The 26,154-nt window shown below is 38.7% G+C and overlaps 1 protein-coding gene across 2 annotated transcripts in view; it reads left to right on the top strand.

Annotated features, from left to right (window-relative positions):
- CCDC30 (coiled-coil domain containing 30) overlaps positions 1-26,154 on the top strand; it is a 135,585-nt gene that overhangs the window by 35,566 nt on the left and 73,865 nt on the right. For both annotated transcript variants that reach the window (XM_059885175.1, XM_059885174.1), the window contains exons 8-10: positions 1,636-1,734; positions 11,739-11,864; positions 13,855-13,992. In XM_059885175.1, coding sequence (XP_059741158.1) covers positions 1,636-1,734; positions 11,739-11,864; positions 13,855-13,992 — 363 coding nt within the window. The remainder of the gene's footprint in view (positions 1-1,635; positions 1,735-11,738; positions 11,865-13,854; positions 13,993-26,154) is intronic.

Here is a 26,154-nt window from a genome sequence, read left to right as displayed (position 1 = left end):
ACACTCTAAGTGCTCAAGAAATTTTGTTGCAAGAATGAGTAGTTATTCATTAGGATGGCTATTATCAAAACAATAAAAAATAACAAATGTCGATGAGGATGTTGAGAAATTAGAACCCTTTGTATATCGTTGTTAAGAATGTAAAATGGTTCAGACACACTCGAAAACGGTATGTACTCCCTTTAAAAAGTAAACATAGAGTTACCAGCAGTTCTGCTTCTGGTTATATACCCAAAAGAATTGAAAGCAGGCACTTGAAGAGATTTATTCACTCATATTCATAGCCAAAAAGTTGAAGCAACTCAAGTATCCATTGACAGATGAATGGATAAACAAAGTATGGTGTGTGTGTGTGTGTGTGTGTGTGTGTGTGTGTGTGTGTGTAATAGGGCCTTAAAAAGAAAAGATATTTTAACATATGTTACAGCATAGGTGAAACTTGAAGCCACTATACTACTTAAACAAGTCACATAAAGACAAATAGTGCATAGTTCCATTTATATGAGGTACCTAAAGTGGTCAAAAATCACAGAGATAGAAAGTAGAATAGTGGTTTCTGGGGGGCTGTGGGGAAGGGCAGGATGAGGAGTTATTGCTTAATGATTAGAGTTTCAGTTTTGCAAGATGAGAAGAATTCTGGAGATGGATGGCGGTGATGGTTGCATAATAATGTGAATATGCTTAGTTGTTCTCAACTATATACTTAAAAACGGTTAAAATGGTAAATTTTGTGTTATGTATATTTTATCATAATTTTAAAATGCAATCATAAGAATAAATAAACACTGTTCAAGTTGTCTAAATCTCTATAAATTTGTACATATAATACTGATAAAATATATTCAATGTATTTTAAACATGTTTGTATATGTTTTACATATATATACATATATTTGGACTTCCCTGGTGTCTCAGATGGTAAAGCATCTGCCTATAGTGCGGGAGACCTGGGTTCGATCCCTGGGTCAGGAAGATCCTCTGGAGAAGGAAATGGCAACCCACTCCAGTACTCTTGCCTGGAAAATCTCATGGACGGAGGGGCGTAGTAGGCTACAGTCCATGGGGTCACAAAGAGTCGGACACAACTGAGCGACTTCACTTCACATATATATTTATATATGTTTGCTCAGTCGTGTCTGTGTCTTTCTCAGCCCCATGGACTGTAGCCTATCAGGCTCCTCTGTCCATAGAATTCTCTAGGCAAGAATACTAGAGTGGGTAGCCATTCCCTTCTCCAGGGGATCTTCCCAACACAGGGATTGAACCTGGGTCTCCTACATTACAGGCAGATTCTTTACCATCTGAGCTACCAGGGAAACCAGCCCCCCCCACACACACAAAATATATATATATACACGCACAAAGAGTTGGAGATGACTGGGCGACTGAACAACAACACGCGTACATACATGTGAGATAAAGTTCAGGAAGGGTATATCTGAAACATTGTTACTTCTGGAAAGGGAAATGAAATTGTGGCACAAAGTTATGTGAAGGAAAAGATCACTTTTTAGTCTATATACCTATATATTGTTTAAATTTTTCGCACAAAGAATGTATTCATGTATAACCTATCTATTTTTTAAATAAAGCAACCCCCTCCCACTTTGTATTTAAAATGCTTTTGTATTTCAGGTTGAACGACTTAAAAGACGAACTTGTGAAGCTCAAGAGAATAAGCATCTTGGAAACCACTCTCCTGGAAAACCTGTGGGTACTGAACAGAAAGTAGAGGTAGTAAAGTTCTGTTATTTCTGACTTCTCATTTTGAAGTGAGCTGCATTTTACAGCTGGGCGCTGAGCACGTGCTACTCTTTTCTTGCCCGCCTTTTCCTATTGCCTTGCCAGAGTGTGGAGAAAGAAATTTGAGTATAGAGGATAGGATATGTTTCTATTCACTTCCTCCCCACAGGGAATGATTAATATGAAAAATATAATGGGTTTTGTTAAAGAAAAAAGAGTCTTACAAAAATACAACCAATATGGGCATTTTTAATCGTCAAAATGAAGTTGCTTTATAGCCTCAACCAGTGGTGAGGAGTGGGGAGTGGGAGCCACATATCAGAGAGAACTAAAATATGGTTTAGGCTTCAGTGTGTACAGCTTCCAGTCTTTTCAGCACAGTCAGCCTCTGAAGTGGTGGGCAAAATGACCAAACCCAAGGCAGATTGTAGCAAGAGCCAGTGTGTCACACAGAGGGTGGTTTCAGACTTTCCGCTCAAAGAGAGGTGGTTTTGCTGCAGCCTTTGCTCTTGTACACCTAAGACGAGTAACGTTGCTTGTTGCTGAGCGATCTGCTTCACTGGAGCTTGTCTTTTTTACTGTAACTCCCTGGGCCCTACACCCCCCACCTCCTCGGTATCAAGGAAATTATAGCCACTGGATTTCTTGATGCCCTACCCAAGGAGCCAATGTTCTTCTTGTCTTCCAAAACTCTTTCCTAGGCAATAATGCATTTTGTAGGAAGGAAGGAAAGGAGAAAAGGTAGGAAGGAAAGAAGGTGGAGGAAGAAAAGAATGAAAGAAGGAGGGTGCTGGAGGGAGGACAGAAAATGAGGAAGGAAGGGAAGAAGGAATTTCCAGGCAAGATTTCAGGATTCTTTACCAGAATTTCTCCCAGGCAACCCAGAATGGTGGCACTCTGATTTAAAGTTGATTTAATTAACTTCTTATTTATCCTTCTTTATGAATAAAGGTATACATATCTTCATTCATATAGAAGGATTTTGAATATTTATTCAGATTTCCTCCTTTCCTTCCTTTTCTTTTTTTCTTTCTGTTTTTACTAAAATGCCTCTGGAGATCCTTCCATATCATACAGAGAGATCTCCTTCATTGTTTAGAGCAGCTAGCATTCTGTTGTGTGGATGTACTATAATTTATTTAACCAGTCTCCTGTTGATGGGCACTCGAGTTATTTCTAGTCCTTTGCATATTTATACAGGTGTTTCTGTAGGATAGTCACAAAAATGGGATTATAAGGGTGGAGAGTAGATGTATCAGTCATTTTGGTCAGTGTTGCCAGATACTGCCCAGTGGAAATTGCATCATTTTCCTTTTCCCTCAGCAGTGTATGAGAAAGATAGTTTCCCAAAGATTCACTAACTGAATATATTGTCAAATATTTGCATTTAGTAAACATGCAAATGTTTATGAAATCTTTACCAAATGCAAATAACAATGGGTATCTCAGTGTAGTTTTCATTTCAGTCATCTAATGGTAGTGAGATTGAGCATTTTTCAAATGTTTAAAACTTATTTGTTGCTTTTATAAAGTTAATTTCACTAAATATTTAATACAGTATAAAATACATATTTTAAGAGTTGCGTTCAATGTGCTTTGATAAAGGCATACACCTGTAAACCGCAACGATTGCAATCAAGAAAATAACATATTCGTTAACCTAAAACCTTCCCTCACCTTTTGCTATCAGTGCCTCCCACTCCACCACTTTCTATGACCATACCATTTCTAGAATTTTACATAAATAGAACCATCTAGTATATACTCTGTGTTTGGCTTCTTTCACTTATTAATATAATAATGCTTTTGAGATTTATCCATGTTGTTTCTTGTATCGGTAGTTCATTTTTAAACTGCTGAGTAATATTCCTGTATGTATAGATATACTATCCATTGTTTATCTAGCCACTGGTTAATAGATAATCAGGTTGTTTTCAGCTATTATGAAACAGCTGCTAGTATTCACATACCAGTCTGTTTTTTCCCTCTTAGATAAATACCTAGCAGTGGAATTACTGAATCACAGAGCAAGTGCATGTTTAATTTTATAAGAAACTGTCAGACTCTCTTCCACTTTGTGATGAATAATGCTGGTATGAACATCCATGTACACATTTTTGTGTGAACAAGTTTTCATTTTTCTTCAGTATGTACATAGGAGTGGAAATACTGCGTCCTATATTAACTCTGTATTTAATTTTTTGTAGAACTGCCAGACTATTTTCCAAAGCAGTTGTACCATCTAACATTCCCATCAGCAGTGTATAAGTGCTCCAGTTTCTCCATGTCTTACCAACACTCATTACATTTTGTCTCTTTTATTATAGCCATCTTAATGGGTATGAAGTAATATCTCAGTATAGTTTTGATTTGCATTTCCTGATTGACTATTGATACTGATGCTTATTGGCCATTTCTTGAGCTCATCATTACCTTGCACAGGTCCACATTTCTATCTGGTACCATACTTCTTCAGCCCAAAGAACATTGATTAACATTTCTTCTAGTGCAGATATAGTGATAAACTTTCTGATTTTGTTTTCTTTACAGTAGTAAAGTACATATAACAGAAAATTCACCTCGTTAATGATTTTTAAGTGTACAGTTCAGTGATATTAAGCACCTTCATATTGTTTTTCACCCTTCACCACCATCCACCTCTAGAACTTTCTTCATCTTGCAAACCTGAAACTCTATACCCATTAAACAATAACCCCTTTTTTTGCCCAAAGTTTGCACTTTCTTTCATCTCAGAGGATTTGTTAACAAAATAAGCCACTTGTTATATACAAATAAATAATACAGATATATGTTAGAGAATTATCTAGCTTACTTTCAACATATTAACAGAGAAGAGAAATAGAAAGAGCAGAGAATACATCAACAAAGTGGGTTTTGACCAACATCCAGACTTAAACAGCGCTGGAAAGTCCCGTGTCACAGCACATCTGGAGTCCCAGTTGGGAAAGGGTCCCAGGCAGCATGTTGGCTCTGTGTGTGAGACTTGAGAGACTGCAGTTCAGGGTTCCCACTTATAATCCCAGGACGGATGCAAACTGGTATCGTCATCAATCTGTGACCAAATTGCAAGCCTGGTTTCCTGTTAATGCTGTTTGTTTTGTTTTGTAAAACTTGAAATGTTGCTAAGCCTGGGATGAGATGGTTGGATGGCTTCACTGACTCGATGGACATGAATTTGAGTAGTCTCCAAGAGTTAGTGATGGACAGGGAAGCCTGGCGTGCTACAGTCCATGGGGTCTCAAAAAGTTGGACATGACTGAGTGACTGAACTGAACTGAACTGAAGCCTGGGGCTTGGTTAGCCAGGACCCCTTCAGGGGCTCAACAATCTCAAGATTTCTTCCCCCATCTTATCTACGGTGCTGCGAGTTTTGCGCTCACAGCAGGCAGTCATTCCCAGTCAGGGCAGTGTCCAGGCAGGTTAGAAGCAAGGTCAGAGGCCTTTGTCTCTGAAGCCTAAACAAGACTATTTATTTAAATTCCCTAACACTCCTCATTCTGCCCTTCCCTCCCAGCCCTGGCAACCACCATTCTACTTTCTTTCTCTATGGTTTTGACTACTCTGAGTACCTCATTTAAGTGGAATCATACAGTGTTTTTTTGTGACTTTCTTATTTCAGTTAGCATGAGGTCTTCAAATTTCATCAGTGTCATAACATATATAATTTTAATATGATGTATTAATCTTTTAAATCATATTAAAAAAAAGTGGTGTTTCAAGCCATTGTTAAAATACTACTAGCTTTTATAATTGTGCCTATATTTACCTCTACTGAGATCTTTATTTTTTCATATGGCTTTGAGTGACTGTCTAGTATCCTTTGATTTCACTCTATAGGAGTCCCTTTGGGATTTCTCATAGGGCAGGTCTAGTGGTAGCAAAGTCTCTCAACTTTTGTCGATCCGTGAATGTCTTCATTTCTTCCCCACTCTTGAAAAGACAGTTTTGCTGGATATGGGATTCTTAGTTGACAGGTTTTTTTCTTTCAACATTTTGAATGTATCAGCCCACTGCCTTCTGGTCACTAAAGCTTCTAATGAGAAATCTGCTGATAATCTCATTGAGAATCCATTGTATATGACGAGTCACTTCTGTCTTGCTGTGCTTTCAAGATTATTTCTGTCTTTGTCTTTTAGTAGTTTGATTCTACTGTGTCTCAGTGTGGGTCTCTTTGAGTTTATCCCTCTTGCAGCTCACTGAACTTGTTGGATATTTATATTTAAGTCTTTAATCAAATCATCATTTTCTTTTGTTTTTAATGGTGACCATGTTTGTGGCCCATCCCTTGTTCTGTCATTCATAAATCAACCTGAAGGAGGCTGCTCTAGGAAGCAACACCAAGATGAACTTAGAATTACAAGAGTTGTTCTTCACAGGGGTGATACCTGTGAAGGATAAAAGGAAAGAGTAGACATGGGCAGGCAAAACCTTCAGGTCATAATATAGTTCTCACATCTCTTCAAGAAAAGAGAAAAAGAAGGAAAATCGGTTAAGAAGAGCCTCAGACAATATTGCAGCCCTGAGAAGTCTAACCCAGGCCAACAGGCGGCTTTGGCACAGTAATAACCTGTAGAAGTTCCACACTGGCCAGAAATGGCCAGGCTTTATTATTCTCACTATGCTCAGTCATTCACTGGAGGCTGCCTAGAAAGAACATGGCATGTTCTTTCTTGAAGTGAGATATGATACCATGTGGCCCTCTGTATCGTAGAATTCTTGACAATAGAGAAGACCCTTATAGAATATTTGGTTAATCTACCTTCCTCTATGATAGACGTTGTCTATGACATTCTGGATAAATGAGAATCTATCCTATTTTTAAAGATGTTCCAAAAAGAAGATCATGCAGTGTTTCTCCCTAAAGTATTAGAAAATTTTTTCTGTCTAATCTCAATTGTCTAGGCTATGATAGAAACCAGTTTTCTTTTCCTTCTCATTAAGGCTTGAAATATGTGTGGGTTCCTAAAATAATAAAGCTTTATATTGACTCTCAGTGATCCTCTCACCTACTTCATCCCAGATAGAGCCAGCTGGAAAGGGGCACTGAGGAACACTGTAAGTAAATGCTTCTTCTCTATAAAGTAGAAGGTCTCTAAAATTAGAGAAGTTACTTAAGAAATAAGTAGTCAATTATACTTAAATGATTTTTAAAGCCATTTCCTAAGGAAAGAGGATGTAACTATAAATAGGTTTTTGCTTTCAAAGTTCTCTCTTAATCTTTCATGAAGAAAAAAACCTCAAGCTTCCTTGATTATGTTTAGTAGCTGGATAGTGGTGGTATCAATAAGTATTAAGTCAAGGGTGTTAGCAGGGGAATGAAGTGAACTGAGTACTGTAATCAGTAGGTAGAGAATAGCAGCACTTCTCCTTGAGCTCATTTCCAGATTTTGACCTAGTGCCATGCTTTCCTTGTCATGGATCTTCAGCTTTCAGACAGGTCTTGGGAAAGTGAAAGTTACTCAGTCGTGTCTGACTCTTTGCAACCCCATGAACTGTAGCCTGCCAGGCTCCTCTGTCTATGGAATTCTCCAGGCAAGAGTACTGTTGTGGCTAGCCTTTCCCTTCTCCAGGGGATCTTCTCAGCCTAGGGACTGAACTCAGGTCTCCCACATTACAGGTGGATTCTTTACTGTCTGAGCCAGCAGGGAAGCCCAAGAATACTGGAGCGGGTAGCCTATCACTTCTCCAGGGAATCTTCCCAACCCAGGAATCAAACTGGGTTCTCTTGCATTGCAGGCAGATCCTTTACCAGCTGAGCTGCCAGGAAAGATGCCAGGTACTCAGTGTCTCATGCAATTATCCTGACCTATAGTTACTTTATTTTCTGTGTCCTACAAAAAAGTAAGTAAAAGGATAGAAACTAATATTTGAGTACCTATAATGTTTCAGTAACTTTACTGGGAGTTGGGGCGGGGGGGTTGACATAATTCGCTTTGGTTTAGCAGGCCTTTGGAGAGCTTAGGTATTGTTCACCTTGCTTTACAGGTGAGGAAACCAAGATCACAGATGCACAAATGTAGAAGTCAGGATTTCAGATTTCCACTGACTTCAAAGCTCTTTTTTTTGCCAGTATAATTTCCAAACTGTGTTTTAGAGATTCTTGCTGTTCATAGGTCCAAATCTTTAGGTGTTCTACCTCCACATCAGCCAGAGACACCTCCATTTGTGGGCAACTCTGCAGTTTCTCCATAAGAATTCGTCTGAAGATAAAAGGAAGCAAGAAGCCCTGTAACTTCAAAAGGACAAGTAATTTAGAAAACCACTCCCTTAAGTCAAACAGACTCCTCCATATATGACTGTGTTCTTTATCCATTTTTACATGCAGACAGATTTACCATTAAATAGGCTGTCTTAGTGCTACCAGTATGCATGTTCTCAAAGACAATGCTTAGTTGCAGCATGTGAACTCTTACTTGCAGTATGTGGGACCTAGTTCCCTGACCAGGGACTAAACCTGGCCCCCTGCATTGGGAGCGTGAAGTCTTAGCCGCTGGACCACCAGGGAAGTCCCAGAAGATGCTTAAAATGGAAGATATGCTAAGTATCTGGCAGGAATAAAAAGTAGTCATGATGTATTTATCATCGGTCACATGCGTGACCTTGTTTTACTAACATAACCTTATATAATCCTTATAACAGCCCTCCCCGTTGTGATTAGGTATGTTCTGTTTCATACTTGAGTAGAGGAACTTGATAACCTAAGAGGCACAACCAGGAATTGATCCAGGTCTGTCTGGCCTTAGAGACCATTTTCTACATCATACCAACTCTCTTGAGTATTCATAGAGGGAGCATATGATAATGCACGGGGTCTACAGCACACCCAGCGCGGAGCACGTCCCTGTCTGGAGGTGATGACCCGGCAGCATTTTATTCTCTGCAGCGCCTGCATCCGCCATCTCCTTTGATTGTGCCCAGGAGAGAGGAGAGCGTGGCACAAGCACGTGCTGGGGGTGGAGGGTGGGGGACAGCAGTCACTCTTGTCCATACGGTGCCTAGGAGGCACAATTTGGCTCAGAGTGTTAGATAGCCCCCACCCTTCAGATAGTAGAACACTGCAAGTGGAAGATTCTGAGCTGTTATGTGTTCTCCAGAGTTGTTGGCAGTTACCCCGTGCCAGTGAGGCAATCCCCTAGAAGTCTGTTCATTCACCTCTTTGCTTACTGCTGGCTGACAGGTGAGGTAGGCTCCCTTCAGTTGTCTAGAGATCACTATGTCCATTGCTTATTTCCCACAGTATTGTGACCCCTTTCCTGTGTTTTTCTGCTTTAAACTTTGATCATCAGTCTCATGAAATACATAAATCACCTAAATGTATGGCTGTCTTTAGTATGCCACAAACTATGGTAAATTTCAAGTATATATCCTTTTGAAAATCTCTCTCTTGGAAGTTATAGCATTTAAATACATGGCATTCTTGTATAGAGAAAACACAAAAGAAATGGGCGGAGCACTCATTTTTAAGAGTTGAAAACATTTTCTGCACTTGGCACTCGGTCATCTCAGGAGGTGCATGGGCAGGCTAAGTAGACGCCAGAGTGTTAAGTGCATCAGTATGTCATGTGTGGATGTGCAGAAACGTTAATCAGTGCATATGGCAGCTGATGAACAGGGAGAAGCTGACCTGGGGATAAAATATTTTCTTCCCTGTATCCTTGTGCATTTCTGCTAGGAAGTCAACATGATTCTTTAGTAGGTCTTTTGTCCATACCGCTAGGTAGGAGGATACGTAAAAGCTACACTTAGGTTTCAGCATCGTTTTTGCAGTAGCATTCCCCATTTTTCCCAACTCATCAATGTGAAATTTCTATTACTATTTCTATTTTATTGATATTTAACATGAGGAAGATAAATTATTGATAACCAACTTTACTGAATTAATGGATTTATTTTTTTTTTAATCTGTAGATTAAGTTAATACAGTCTTTGCAGTAAGTTATGAACCTGGGAATATAAGCAAACTCCAGATTTTCCCCCAATTTTGATTTTCCCCCAAATTTGATTAGATAAAAATCAATTACTTCCTTTCTTCAGCCTAGCAAAGGAATATTTTTATCTCTGAATTAAAAAGTTCAAGTTGAAGTTTCTGTTGAAACCTAATTCTGAATAGCAGTAATAAGTAATATCAGTGTTGGTGTCTCCTGTTTCTAAATTACATCTGCTGCTGCTGCTAAGTCGCTTCAGTCGTGTCTGACTCTGTGCCAGCCCACCAGGCTCCCCCATCCCTTGGATTCTCCAGGCAAGAACACTGGAGTGGGTTGCCATTTCCTTCCCCAATGCATGAGAGTGAAAAATGAAAGTTAAGTTGCTCAGTCATGTCCGACTCTTAGCGACCCCATGGACTGCAGCCCACCAGGCCCCTCCGTCCATGGGATTTTCCAGGCAAGAGTCCTGGAGTGGGGTGCCATTGCCTTCTCCGAAATTACATCTGCTGCTGCTAAGTCACTTCAGTCGTGTCCGACTCTGTGCGACCCCATAGACGGCAGCCCGCCAGGCTCCCCCATCCCTGGGATTCTCCAGGCAAGAATACTGGAGTGGGTTGCCATTTCCTTCTCCAGAAATTACATCTAAATACTCATAAACCTCCTTTGCATTTAATTTTATTACTGGGCCAATCAGCACTAACAAGGAATAATTAGGGAGTTTGAGAAGGTCACGTACACACTGCTAAACTCAAAATGGATGACCAGCAAGGACCTGTTGTATAGCTCATGGAACTCGGCTCAATGTTATGTGACATCCTGGATGGGAGAAGGGTTAGGGAGAAAATGGATACACATATATGTATGGCTGAGTCCCTTCACTGCTCACTTGAAACTACCACAACATTGTTAATTGGCTATACCCCAATACAAAATAAGACATTTAAAGTTTGATGAAAAATAAAAGTTAAAAAAAATAAGGTAAATTATCAACTTGATTAATTGAGAATCATCAGGATTCTGTAGTATGTTTTTCTAATAGTGCTTGTTCCCTTTGGTTAAGTTGCCAAACAGAGCAAGGACTGAAATATATCTTAAAGCAACTCTCCAAAGGATCCAAGACCAGATAAAAGATGGAATTGCTGGTAGGGGAGGTTTCAAGGCTGTAGCCTCCGGAAGAGATTCTTAAGAAATGTAGCTTATCTTTTCAGCATTTTTTAAAAATAGCAAATATATGTTTGTACTTTAGCTGACGGTTTATTTGGATTAAGATTTCCCTCTTGGAGCCTGAATTATCAGATAGAAAGACAGATGAGAAACCAGCATGAAAGGTCAAGAGACAGTGAAAGTACAAGATTTGAATGATGTAAGAAATTAAAAGATGATTTTCAGTTACATTTTGTAATACAGATGAGGCAGACTGTATAAGGATGCTTAAGAATTACTGAAAATAGACGACGTGCTGGTTGCTCAGTTGTGCCTGACTCTGCAACGCCATGGACTGCAGCCCTGGTGGACTCCTCTGTCCCTGGGATTTTCCAGGCAAGGATACTGCAGTGGTCTGCCATTTCCTTCTCCAGGAGATCTTCCCCACCCAGGGATCAAACCCTGGTCTCCTTCACTGCAGACAGATTCTTTACCAACTGAACTACGAGAGAAGTCCCCAGAATAGGCAAAAAGAATGGTAAATTTACATCCTATGATCATGATCAGTGGTTATAGAAAACCTTCCAGGATTAGTCATTCAGGAAGGAGCCCTTTAAAACTGTATTTAGAATAAACTAGTATATTGAAATTGTAAGGATGACGCCTGCTCTTATGGCTATAATGTACATAGGACAAGTCTTAGTTCCATTTTACAGCTGAGAAAAAGAGGCTTAGAGAGAAAAACCCATCTTATGAGCTATGGTACCATGATCTAGTTTTGCCAGGTTCGTCTCTCCCCATATGACTTTATAATTGAGTTAGGCAGAAAAGTATTATCAAAGTTTATAAGATACATGACTATTGTATTGAATACATAGAATTAATTATCTAAAATACTTTTTGCAGATATTGAAAATGAGCCAAGAAAAAATTGAAATATTTGAAAGTGAGTTGTCAGAAGAGAGAGAAACAAAAACGCAGTTGACATCTAATCTTAATACAGAGCAGAGAGCTTTGGAAGTTGAAAGTGAGGTATTTTGCCATTTAGGATGTTATTTTCCTCTTTTTGCATTTGCAGTTAAGGGATTTCATATTATTTATTTTTATTTTAAAATAAATTATAGCTATAGAATATTATTTATATTAGGAATAATAGGGTGACTGTTTCTCCAGGCTGAGTTCCAGCACTAGCCAAAGAGTCCTTTAAGTAGAAGGGATTTGATTATTATGATGACTGTAGAGTCCTGGGCTTGTCTCTCCTTTTTACTGCTGGTAATACCATCTTGGAAAGGTCTATCAGGAGACATACCAGCCTATATTTGGAAGAGAGACCTGGAAGTGAGTTCATCAAGTCTAGATCATTAATTCAGAGGATGGTGACAATCAGTTTGCAGGGTGGGTGAGAGCTGGCACAGTGCCCTAAATCTCATGCTAATGACCGATAGGAATTTTCCACGGAGTGAGGTAGGACACTGATAGCACTTGCCCTCTCACTATGGTTTTGGATGGCCACTCCCTACCTTCTCTCCTCATCAGCACTTTCCTCCCTTTCTGATCTCAAGCCTTTGGGAATAGTAACAAGTATTGCATGCTTTGTGCTAGGTTGCTTCAGTCATGTCTGATTCTTTGCGACCCTATGGACTGTAGCTTGCCAGGCTCCTCTGTCCATGGGATTTTCCAGCAAGAATACTGGAATGGATTGCCATGCCCTTCTCCAGGGGATCTTTCCAACCCAGGGATCAAACCTGTTTCTCTTATGTCTCCTGCATTGGCAGGCAGGTTCTTTACCACTAGCGCCACCTGGGAAGCACCACAAAGTAAATTTTATGTTATCTGCTCCCGTTATAGGGAGCTACACCACAGCCTGGCTCTCAGGCCCTGTCATCCACCAATCAAACGCTACATATTCTATGTCATCAATACAGAAACTTAATAAAAATCTACATCTAACTAAAGTGTTTTCTCTCATGAATATGGAAAAAAAATCAGAGGGTTAGAGGAATCCCTAGTTAAGTCACTGAATATGCATTAAGTAAGACAGCATAATTTGTCGTGAAGAGCGGTGTTTGAAATCAGTTTGAATCCCAGCTTTATCACTTCCTGGCTATGTGAATAACAAGATCATTTACATTCTCTGAGCCTCAGTTTCAATAACCCTACCTCATGGGGTTGTCATAAGGTTAAGGGTAAACAACATAGCACCTGACCTATAAAAAAGTAACTGTAAAAGAATACAGTTTAAGGCAGGTAATATAACTAATGCAGGAATTGCTGAAGAATTTATCTCTACACACCTTAAAGTGTATAAAGTGGGGACAAATAGAAGCCCAGTCTTTGAACCTATCAATGATATGATATTAAGAATGCTAATGGCGTGTGACCCTTCATAGCCACGACTGGTCCAGAACTGCTTTCCGCTGCCTGGGCACCTAGTGCGGAGCTGGGGCCTTAGACTTGGCCTCCTAGAGGCCCTGTGGAGCCCAGTTCCCTGATGCCTGTGGAGAAGAGCTCTTTAACAAGACCAACAAACACCACTTCTTACACAGTTCGGCCCTGTTAGGGTTGTCCCCGTATAGAAACCGCCTCTGGGCTGGTTGCTGCTAGCTTCTGGAACTACCTAATTCTGTACCAGCTTGTACTGCCAAGCTCTGAGTAGAGACCCCAGTACCCAGACATAGGCCCCCTATGAGAAGGAGCATTAGGTTCTCTCTTGGGCTCGCTTGCCTTGGCTCTTTGAGGTTCCTCGTGTTAAATTTCTGGGTGGCTTTTGCTTTTGTTTTTTTAGCAGGAAGAAGATTAAAAGAGAAAGACAAATTTAGAAAAAGAATGCTTAATTTTTGACTTAAGGAATCTTTTCTTTAACTATAATAGAGAAAGGAATTTGTCTGCCAGAGGATAAATTAAAATATTTAAAGCAAAAAAGTTGTCAGAATCTTTTCAAAGATTCCTTTTTAGCAGTAGTATACATTTTCTATGGAAAGCCGTGTTTTGTTCTACTAAATATTGTCATTTCTTAAATCAGGAATTGCAAAAATCAAAGTCCGAACTTACATGCCTTTATCGTGAAATTCGAAGTCTTCCAAGTGCAGCAAAAGACAGAGACCATTTTTTAATAGCATATGACATGCTACAAAGAGAGAATTCTGAATTAGAAACAAAGGTGAGATTGAATTATTAAGTATTTAAATGTTCTATGTATGACATGTCTTTTATGAAGATGACATAAAAGGTAACTAACTTCAGTAAGAGATGACTTGGAAATCGGAGTTTCTTTTATTATTATAGAACAAATTGCCACATAGTGTGGATTATAAGTCAAGCTGTATTTCAGGGTAAATATTCGGACTTCAGCCAGGACTTTACTCTTTATTCATAGGATTAACCTATGAATTTGTTAGTTTACAGAAGCTTCCCAATGGCTTAGTTTTTAGAGCACATGCTGTATGGTACTTAGTTGCTCAGTCGTGTCCGACTCTTTGTGATCCCATGGACTGTAGTCCACCAGGCTTCTCTGTCCGTGGATTGTCCAGGCAAGAATACTAGAGTGGGTTGCTATGCCCTCCTTCAGGGGATCATTTAACCCAGGGATCAAACCCAGGTCTCCTGCATTGCAGGCGGATTCTTTACTGTCTGAGCCACCAGGGAAGCTATAACATAATGTAAAAGGTGAACTTAAAAACAGAACTGTCATATAACCCAGAAATCCTGCTTCTGGATAAATATGCAAGAGAAAGACTTAAACAGATATTTGTACACACATGTTGAAAGCAGCATTATTTACAATAGCTAAAATGTGGAAGCAACCCAAGTGTCCATCTGTGAATGAATGATTAAGCAAAACATGGTATATACATATAATGAAATATTATTCAGCCTTAAAAAGAAGGAAATTCTGCAGTATGCTACAACGTGGATGAACCTTGAGGGCATTAAGCTAAGTGAAATAAGCCAGTCAGAAAAAGACTGATAACTATTTGATTTCACTTACATGAGGTACTTAGAGTAGTCAAAAATCATGAAGACAGAAAGTAGAATGGTGGTTGCCAGGATCTGTGGGGAGGTAAGAATTGGAGAGTTGTTGTTTAATATATACAGAGTTTGTTTTACAAGATGAAAAGTTATGGGGTTGGATGGTGGCAATGGTTGCACAACAATGTCGATATATTTAATACTACTGAAGTGTACACTTAAAAATGGTTAAGATGGTAAATTTTATGTTTTATATATTTTATCACAATAAAAAAAGCAAAAACAAACATGTTTACTAAAATGTCTTCAACTTTAAAAACTTAAAGCATCTTTTCTTGCTCAACATGACTCATTATCAGAGAAATGCAAATCAAAACCACAATGAGGTACCATTTCACGCCAGTCAGAATGGCTGCTATCCAAAAGTCTACAAGCAAAAAATGCTGGAGAAGGTGTGGAGAAAAGGGAACCCTCTTACACTGTTGGTGGGAATGCAAACTAGTACAGCCACTATGGAGAACAGTGTGGAGATTCCTTTAAAAACTGGAAATAGAACTGCCTTATGATCCAGCAATCCCACTGCTGGGCATACACACTGAGGAAACCAGAAGGGAAAGAGACACGTGTATCCCAATGTTCATCGCAGCACTGTTTATAATAGCCAGGACATGGAAGCAACCTAGATGTCCATCAGCAGATGAATGAATAAGAAAGCAGTGGTACATGTACACAATGGAGTATTACTCAGCCATTAAAAAGAATACATTTGAATCAGTTCTAATGAGGTGGATGAAACTGGAGCCTATTATACAGAGTGAAGTAAGCCAGAAAGAAAAACACTAATACAGTATACTAACACATATATATGGAATTTAGAAAGATGGTAACGATAACCCTGTATGTGAGACAGCAAAAGAGACACAGATGTATAGAACAGTCTTTTGGACTCTGTGGGAGAGGGCAAGGGTGGGATGATTTGGGAGAATGGCAGTGAAACACATATAATATCATATGTGAAATGAAAAAAAGAAAACCACCAGCAGTTTAAAAAATAAATAAATTTAGACAGTCTAAAAAAAAAAATTTTAAAGCATCTTTTCCAATTATACTGAACTTAGAATTAGGAAAATGGTGTAATGTCCCAACTCTAGTAAATTCCCCAAATATAAAAATGGCACTGCCAGATTAGGGGCAGTGCAACACTAAACAGAGAGGTTGCCAGCTGTGTAATTTCCAGAGTCCTACCTATTAGATTGTCACCAACTCCTGGCTAAAAATTCTCACTCTCAGTTACTCTCTTATGTTGATTAAAATGGTAGGAAGGACTAAAGGCTTGAACACAATGGTTAAAATATGTTGATTTATATTTTAATATAACACGTGAGGTAGATGACTAAATCAAGGCCTAATTTATCCTATCTGAAGTTGTTACTCTGAAATCACAGAGTAAGTTGCTGAGGAACTGGGGCACAGATCAAATAATATGTGACCTAGGGAGAGAAAGGTCCAGCCAATAGGGTAATATGTTGGCACAGCCTAAGTCTCAGCTTTGTTTGTGGGACCTTGTCAGCAAGATGCATTTTCATCACAGTATACAACTGAAGGATCTTGTTTCTCAAAATATCATCAGAAAACTTAACATAGTTTTAGCCAGTGGTTTACCCAGTCATTCTCTGAACCCCCGGGTTTCACTTTCGTGGTTTCGCATACTCGGATTCAATAACGAAGGATCCTCCGTTGGTTGAAGTGTTGTATGGAAGCCGGTTCAGGCCTCGGCGTCTCAGAGAGCAGGCGCCCTCTCAGCTCTTCCTCTGGAGATTCCGTATTTAGCTCGATCCTTCCCACTCCTTTGCAGTTTCCCAGATCTTGAGACTCAAGTCTTTGAATAACAAGAGAAACTTTTCATCTTTAACGTAGATGTTTTATCAATGGTGCTGTATAGAAGGAGAAGTTTTGAAACTACTGTAAAAATAAGACCAATAACTGGAAGCAGGAGGCTTAAATCCAAACCCTGACTCCAGGGAACTCCTGACTCCAAGGAACATTGATTGACAGGAGCTCATCAAACGCCTCCATACCTACACTGAAACCAAGCACCACACAAGGGCCAACAAGTTCCAGGGCAAGACATACCAAGCAAATTCTCCAGCAACAAAGGAACACAGCCCTGAGCTTCAAGATACAGGCTGCCCAAAGTCACCCCAAAACCATAGACATCTCATAACTCATTACTAGACACTTCATTGCACTCCAGAGAGAAGAAATACAGCTCCACCCACCAGAACACCAACACAAGCTTCCCTAACCAGGAAACCTTGAAAAGCCACCTGTACAAACCCACACACAGCGAGGAAACGCCACAATAAAGAGAACTCCGCAAACTGCCAGAATACAGAAAGGACACCCCAAAATCAGCAATTTAAACAGGATGAAGAGACAGAGGAATACCCAGCAGGTAAAGGAACAGGATAAATGCCCACCAAACCAAACCAAAGAGGAAGAGATAGGGAATCTACCTGATAAAGAATTCCAAATAATGATAGTGAAATTGATCCTAAATCTTGAAATCAAAATGGAATCACAGATAAATAGCCTGGAGACAAGGATTGAGAAGATGCAAGAAAGGTTTAACAAGGACCTAGAAGAAATAAAAAAGAGTCAATATATAATGAATAATGCAATAAATGAAATTAAAAACACTCTGAAAGCAACAAATAGCAAAATAACAGAGGCAGAAGTTAGGATTAGTGAATTAGAAGATAGAATGGCAGAAATAAGTGAATCAGAGAGGATAAAAGAAAAACGAATTAAAAGAAATGAGGACAATCTCAGAGACCTCCAGGACAATATTAAACGCTACAACATTCGAATCATAGGAGTCCCAGAAGAAGAAGACAAAAAGAAAGACCATGAGAAAATACTTGAGGAGATAATAGTTGAAAACTTCCCTAAAATGGGGAAGGAAAGAATCAGCCAAGTCCAAGAAACCCAGAGAGTCCCAAACAGGATAAACCCAAGGCAAAACACCCCAAGACACATATTAATCAAATTAACAAAGATCAAACACAAAGAACAAATATTAAAAGCAGCAAGGGAAAAACAACAAATAACACACAAGGGAATTCCCATAAGGATAACAGCTGATCTTTCAATAGAAACTCTTCAAGCCAGGAGGGAATGGCAAGACATACTTAAAATGATGAAAGAAAATAACCTACAGCCCAGATTATTGTACCCAGCAAGGATCTCATTCAAGTATGAAGGAGAAATCAAAAGCTTTTCAGACAAGCAAAAGCTGAGAGAATTCTGCACCACCAAACCAGCTCTCCAACAAATACTAAAGGATATTCTCTAGACAGGAAACACAAAAACGGTGTATAAATTTGAACCCAAAACAATAAAGGAAATGGCAACGGGATCATACTTATCAATAATTACCTTAAACGTAAATGGGCTGAATGCCCCAACCAAAAGACAAAGACTGGCTAATGGATACAAAAACAAGACCCCTACATATGTTGTCTACAAGAGTCCCACCTCAAAACAGGGGACACATACGGACTGAAAGTGAAGGTCTGGAAAAAGATTTTCCATGCAAATAGAGACCAAAAGAAAGGAGGAGTAGCAATACTCATATCAGATAAAATAGACTTTAAAACAAAGGCTGTGAAAAGAGACAAAGATGGTCACTACATAATGATCAAAGGATCAATCCAAGAAGAAGATATAACAATTATAAATATATATGCACCCAACACGGGAGCACCACAGTAGGTAAGACAAATGCTAACAAGTATGAAAGGAGAAATTAACAATAACACAATAATAGTGGGAGACTTTAATGCCCCACTTCACACCTATGGATATATCAACTAAACAGAAAATTAACAAGGAAACACAAACTTTAAACGATACAATAGACCAGTTAGACCTAATTGATATCTATAGGACATTTCATCCCAAAACAATGAATTTCACATTTTTCTCAGGCGCACATGGAACCTTCTCCAGGATAAATCACATCCTGGGCCATAAATCTAGCCTTGGTAAATTCAAAAAAATAGAAATCATTCCAAGCATCTTTTCTGACCACAATGCAGTAAGATTAGATCTCAATTACAGGAGAAAAACTATTAAAAACTCCAACGTATGGAGCCTGAACAACACACTGCTGAATAACCAACAAATCACAGAAGAAATCAAAAAAGAAATCAAAATTTGCATAGAAACGAATGAAAATGAAAACACAACAACCCAAAACCTGTGGGACACTGTAAAAGCAGTCCTAAGGGGAAAGTTCATAGCAGAACAGGCATACCTCAAGAAACAAGAAAAAAGTCAAATAAATAACCTAACTCTACACCTAAAGCAACTAGAAAAGGAAGAAATGAAGAACCCCAGGGTTAGTAGAAGGAAAGAAATCTTAAAAATTAGGGCAGAAATAAATGCAAAAGAAACAAAAGAGACCATAGCAAAAATCAACAAAGCCAAAAGCTGGTTCTTTGAAAGGATAAATAAAATTGACAAACCATTAGCCAGACTCATCAAGAAACAAAGGGAGAAAAATCAAATCAATAAAATTAGAAATGAAAATGGAGAGATCACAACAGACAACACAGAAATACAAAGGATCATAAAAGACTACTATCAACAATTATATGCCAATAAAATGGACAACGTGGAAGAAATGGACAAATTCTTAGAAAAGTACAATTTTCCAAAACTGGACCAGGAAGAAATAGAAAATCTTAACAGACCCATCACAAGCACGGAAATTGAAACTGTAATCAGAAATCTTCCAGCAAACAAAAGCCCAGGTCCAGACGGCTTCACAGCTGAATTCTACCAAAAATTTAGAGAAGAGCTAACACCTATCCTACTCAAACTCTTCCAGAAAATTGCAGAGGAAGGTAAACTTCCAAACTCATTCTATGAGGCCACCATCACCCTAATACCAAAACCTGACAAAGATCCTACAAAAAAAGAAAACTACAGGCCAATATCACTGATGAACATAGATGCAAAAATCCTTAACAAAATTCTAGCAATCAGAATCCAACAACACATTACAAAGATCATACACCATGACCAAGTGGGCTTTATCCCAGGAATGCAAGGATTCTTCAATATCTGCAAATCAATCAATGTAATACACCACATTAACAAATTGAAAAATAAAAGCCATATGATTATCTCAATAGATGCAGAGAAAGCCTTTGACAAAATTCAACATCCATTTATGATAAAAACTCTCCAGAAAGCAGGAATAGAAGGAACATACCTCAACATAATAAAAGCTATATATGACAAACCCACAGCAAACATTATCCTCAATGGTGAAAAATTGAAAGCATTCCCTCTAAAGTCAGGGACAAGACAAGGGTGCCCACTTTCACCGTTACTATTCAACATAGTTTTGGAAGTTTTGGCCACAGCAATCAGAGCAGAAAAAGAAATAAAAGGAATCCAAATTGGAAAAGAAGAAGTAAAACTCTCACTATTTGCAGATGACATGATCCTCTACATAGAAAACCCTAAAGACTCCACCAGAAAATTACTAGAACTAATCAATGATTATAGTTAAGTTGCAGGATATAAAATCAACACACAGAAATCCCTTGCATTCCTATACACTAATAATGAGAAAACAGAAAGAGAAATTAAGGAAACAATTCCATTCACCATTGCAACGGAAAGAATAAAATACTTAGGAATATATCTACCTAGAGAAACTAAAGACCTATACATAGAAAACTATAAAACACTGGTGAAAGAAATCAAAGAGGACACTAATAGATGGAGAAATATACCATGTTCATGGATTGGAAGAATCAATATAGTGAAAATGAGTATACTACCTAAAGCAATTTATAGATTCAATGCAATCCCTATCAAGCTACCAACGGTATTCTTCACAGAACTAGAACAAATAATTTCACAATTTGTATGGAAATACAAAAAACCTCGAATAGCCAAAGCTATCTTGAGAAAGAAGAATGGAACTGGAGGAATCAACCTGCCTGACTTCAGGCTCTACTACAAAGCCACAGTTATCAAGACAGTATGGTACTGGCACAAAGACAGAAATATAGATCAATGGAACAAAATAGAAAGCCCAGAGATGAGTCCACACGCCTATGGACACCTTATCTTTGACAAAGGAGGCAAGAATATACAATGGATTAAAGACAATCTCTTTAACAAGTGGTGCTGGGAAAACTGGTCAACCACTTGTAAAAGAATGAAACTAGAACACTTTTATAACACCATACACAAAAATAAACTCAAAATGGATTAAAGATCTCAACGTAAGACCAGAAACTATAACACTCCTAGAGGAGAACATAGGCAAAACACTCTCTGATATACATCACAGCAGGATCCTCTATGACCCACCTCCCAGAATATTGGAAATAAAAGCAATGTATGAAACGAGTTGCCAGTCCAGGTTCGATGCACGATACTGGATGCTTGGGGCTAGTGCACTGGCATGACCCAGAGGGATGGTATGGGGAGGGAGGAGGGAGGAGGGTTCAGGATGGGGAACACATGTATACCTGTGGCGGTTTCATTTTGATATTTGGCAAAACTAATACAATTTGTAAACTTTAAAAATAAAATTAAAAAAAAAAAAAACACCTGAACCTATTTAAAAAAAAAAAAAAAAACTTAACATAAAGAATGAAAGAAGTGAGAAGAATATAATATAAAGCCAGAGATCCAGATCACTATCCTGATAATGGGACTCTCTCTCCCTCTCATTTAAAAAAACTTTTTATTTTGAAATAATTTCAGATTTACAGAAAAGTTGCAAAATAGTATAAGGATTCTCCATAGTCTTTGACCTCTCCAAATGTTAACATGGTACCTATTTGGTTTTATCAATCTCTCTTGCTCTTGCTCTACACACATACATACACACTTTTTTCCTGAACCCTGGGAGTGAGTTGGATACCTAATACTCCTTTAACCCCAAATGTTTCCATGTGTTTGCTAAAAATAGTGACATCTTTTTGTCACAGTACAAATCTCAAAATCAGGAAATTAATATAGTACTATAATCTACAGCTCTTATTCAAATTTCACCAATTGTCCCACTCAATAGCAAAAGACATTTTTTTCCCTAGTCCAAGGTCCAATCCAGGACCATACATTGCATTTAACTGTCATATCTCTAAAGTTCCTTGAATCTGCAACAGTTCCTCATTGTTTCTTGTTCATGGTTTTACTCTCTTTGAAGAGTACAAATCATTTGTTTTCAAGAATGTCCCTCAATTTGGGCTTTTCTCATGTTTCCTCACAATAAAATTTAGATTACATAATTTTGGCAAGAATACTGCAGAAGTGATGCTGTATCCTTCTCAGTGCATTGTATCAGAACAAAAAAGGATATCCTTTTGTTCTGTTTACTTTGGGTAAGGTACTATCTGTCGGATTTCTCCACTATAAATTTATTACAACTGCCTTTGCAATTAATAATTACCTGTGGGGAGGCACTTTGAGACTATGGGTATTCTATTTCCCATCAAACTTATTAAAAGTTTCAGTTTTGAACCTTTGATTCTTTAATTATTTTCTAGTTTCTCTTTATAACATAGAGTGCTTTAGACTTAAAGATAGTCTTGCTGCTGCTGCTGCTGCTGCTAAGTTGCTTCAGCCATGTCTGACTCTGTGCAACCCCATAGACGGCAGCCCACCAGGCTCCCCCATCCCTGAGATTCTCCAGGCAAGAACACTGGAGTGGGTTGCCATTTCCTTCTCCAATGCATGAAAGTGAAAAGTGAAAGTGAAGTTGCTCAGTCGTGTCCAACTCTTAGGGACCCCATAGACCGCAGCCCACCAGGCTCCCCCATCCATGGGATTTTCCAGGAAAGAATACTGGAGTGGGTTGCCATTGCCTTCTCCGAGTCTTGCTAAGAGTGACTAAAAATTGTATTTTATGTATTTATTGAAGCCCTTGTTTCATAGGCTGTTGAGGCTGTTGTTTTATTTGGGCCACAGCATTTTAGAGCCAGAAGAGGGTGGATTCACGTAGGCCAGCTTCCTCAGTTTACAGATAGGGACACCAGACTCGGAATAATGAACAGGTACCAAGTTGCCTGGTGTTTCTCAGCGTGATCTCTGTCCTCACTCCTCTAGAGCCTTAAGCAGAAAGTGGAACAAACAACTGAATGCTTTATGGTACTTCGACATGGCTGGTTATGAGATTGAGCTATGTCACCAGGATAAAATTTCGGTAAGGAGGAGCCTGTGGAACAGTTACTCCTGTTCCACAGCATCTGTGCCATGAAGGGTCCTGTGGACTTAACTGTCTTCATGATAAAGAGCAAAGCTGACCACTTATAATATCCAATGACTTGGTCATTTGAGAATCCAGAATACCTAGAAAGTGTTTAGTGTCAAGGTCGCCTTCCACTTTAGAAACCATCAGCAATTCTCACTTTGCTAGAATGACAAGTCTAAATTCTGTTTGACTTTCTTTACTTCTTTTTTTTAATTTAAATTTATTTTAGTTGGAGGCTAATTACTTTACAATATTGTATTGGTTTTGCCATACATCAACATAAATCCACCACAGGGGTACATGTGTACCCCTTCCTGAATCCCCCTCCCTCTTCCCTCCCCGTACCATCCCTCTGGGTCATCCCAGTGCACCAGCCCCAAGCATCCTGTATCCTGCACTGAATCTGGACTGGTGATTCATTTCTTATATGATATTATACATGTTTCAATGCCATTCTCCCAAATCTTCCCACCCTCTCCCTCTCCCACAGAGTCCAAAAGACTGTTCTATACATCTGTGTCTCTTTTGCTCTCTAACATACAGGGTTATCGTTACCGTCTTTCTAAATTCCATATATATGTGTTAGTATACTGTATTGGTGTTTTCCTTTCTGGCTTACTTCACCCTGTATAATAGGCTCCAGTTTCATCCACCTCATTAGAACTGATTCAAATGTATTCTTTTTAATGGCTGAGTAATACTCCATTGTGTATATGTACCACTGCTTTCTTATCCATTCATCTGCTGATGGACATCTAGGTTGCTTCCATGTCCTGGCTATTATAAACAGTGTTGCAATGAACTTTGGGGGTACACGTGTCTCTTTCAGTCCTGGTTTCCTCAGTGTGTATGCCCCAGCAGTGGGATTGCTGGGTCATAAGGCAGTTCTATTTCCAGTTTTTTAAGGAATTTCCACACTGTTCTCCATAGTGGCTGTACTAGTTTGCATTCCCACCAACAGTGTAAGAGGGTTCCCTTTTCTCCACACCCTCTCCAGCATTTATTGCTTGTAGACTTTTGGATAGCAGCCATTCTGACTGGCGTGAAATGGTACCTCATTGTACCATTTTGATTTGCATTTCTCTGATAATGAGTGATGTGGAGCATCTTTTCATGTGTTTGTTAGCCATCTATGTGTCTTCTTTGGAGAAATGTCTATTTAGTTCTTTTGATTGGGTCGTTTATTTTTCTGGAGTTGAGCTGTAGGAGTTGCTTGTATATTTTTGAGATTAGTTGTTTGTCAGTTGCTTCATTTGCTATTATTTTCTCCCATTCTGAAGGCTGTCTTTTCACCTTGCTTAGAGTTTCCTTTGTTGTGCAGAAGCTTTTAAGTTTAATTAGGTCCCATTTGTTTATTTTTGCTTTTATTTCCAATATTCTGGGAGGTGGGTCATAGAGGATCCTGCTGTGATTTATGTCAGAGAGTGTTTTGCCTATGTTCTCCTCTAGCAGTTTTATAGTTTCTGGTCTTATGTTTAGATCTTTAATCCATTTTGAGTTTATTTTTGTGTATGGTGTTAGAAAGTGTTCTAGTTTCATTCTTTTGCAAGTGGTTGACCAGTTTTCCCAGCACCACTTGTTAAAGAGATTGTCTTTAATCCATTGTATATTCTTGCCTCCTTTGTCAAAGATAAGGTGTCCATAGGCGTGTGGACTCATCTCTGGGCTTTCTATTTTGTTCCATTGATCTATATTTCTGTCTTTGTGCCAGTACCATACTGTCTTGATGACTGTGGCTTTGTAGTAGAGCCTGAAGTCAGGCAGGTTGATTCCTCCAGTTCCATTCTTCTTTCTCAAGATAGCTTTGGCTATTCGAGGTTTTTTGTATTTCCATACAAATTGTGAAATTATTTGTTCTAGCTCTGTGAAAAAAACCATTGGTAGCTTGATAGGGATTGCATCGAATCTATAGATTGCTTTGGGTAGTATACTCATTTTCACTATATTGATTCTTCCAATCCATGAACATGGTATATTTCTCCATCTATTAGTGTCCTCTTTGATTTCTTTCACCAGTGTTTTATAGTTTTATATATATATATATTTACTTTTTAAGAAACTAACATTGACTATTTGTAATGTTTAAATTTTTACAATGACTATAAAAATCAGTGATTTAAATAGCATCTTGGAGTCTGTCTTCCTGTTCACAAAAGTTACACAAGTTTGTTAAGAAAATTACTGTCTTTCAGGTCTCTTCATCATCTGATCCCTCCCCTCAGTCTTGTCTTACTTCCTCAGCTCCTCACCTTGTAGCCTCTACTCCAGGAAGACCATCCTCCTCACTTGAGCAAAAATACTCCCTGCTCAGTTACACACTATGCCTTTGACCGTATTGATCATGCTTGAAATAGTCTCTTCTATTGCTCTCTTCTAAATGCTTGGTATAGTCTCTTTTTCACCTGTCTGTATCTTCCCACCTCCTAATTCCCAGTGTAAGAGCAAATTTCTCCCCTGGAGAGGTTATAATCCATATGAGATTATATATATAGCTTTATGGGATTATAACCCATATCACACACTGTGGTCTTTCTTCAGAAAATTGAAAAGGCCAAGAAGATAAAAAAGATTCATTAAAGTAACTTAAATTGATCTTTAGATTGTGTTCTTAGAATCAAACATATTAATAATAACTATAAAAACTTTGCATTTTCAGAGAGGCTCAGAATGGGAGTCAGACAGGTTGTTGTCTCTCTTCACGCAATACTTGAATGGAGATTCATCTTCCATTCTTGGAACTATCCCCCATCCACCCTTTCTGCTGCCTTCTGGAGGCATTTTTTCATTTTACGTGAAAATATGCATTTGAGGAAAGGAATCTGTTTGTCAAAAAACAAAACAAAGCAACAAAACCTGGCCAAATATTTTGCCAAACTACACAGCAGAGCAATGACTCTCAAAGCATCCACTAGAATCAGAATTGTCTGGGAGACTTATTTGAAGTGCACGTTCCCATTTCCCAGCCCATACCACTGACCTGAATCTCAGGAGTGGGGTGTCGATGTGAGACCGCATTTTTTTTAACTCCTTAGGTTATGCTCTTATTAGCTAAAATCTGAGAATCACTAC

This window comes from Bos taurus, chromosome 3 (assembly GCF_002263795.3).
Source record: "Bos taurus isolate L1 Dominette 01449 registration number 42190680 breed Hereford chromosome 3, ARS-UCD2.0, whole genome shotgun sequence".
NCBI classification, from domain to species: Eukaryota; Metazoa; Chordata; class Mammalia; order Artiodactyla; family Bovidae; genus Bos; species Bos taurus.
The sequence above is the reverse complement of the archived record's forward strand: the minus strand, read 5'-3'. Positions and strand labels throughout refer to the sequence as shown.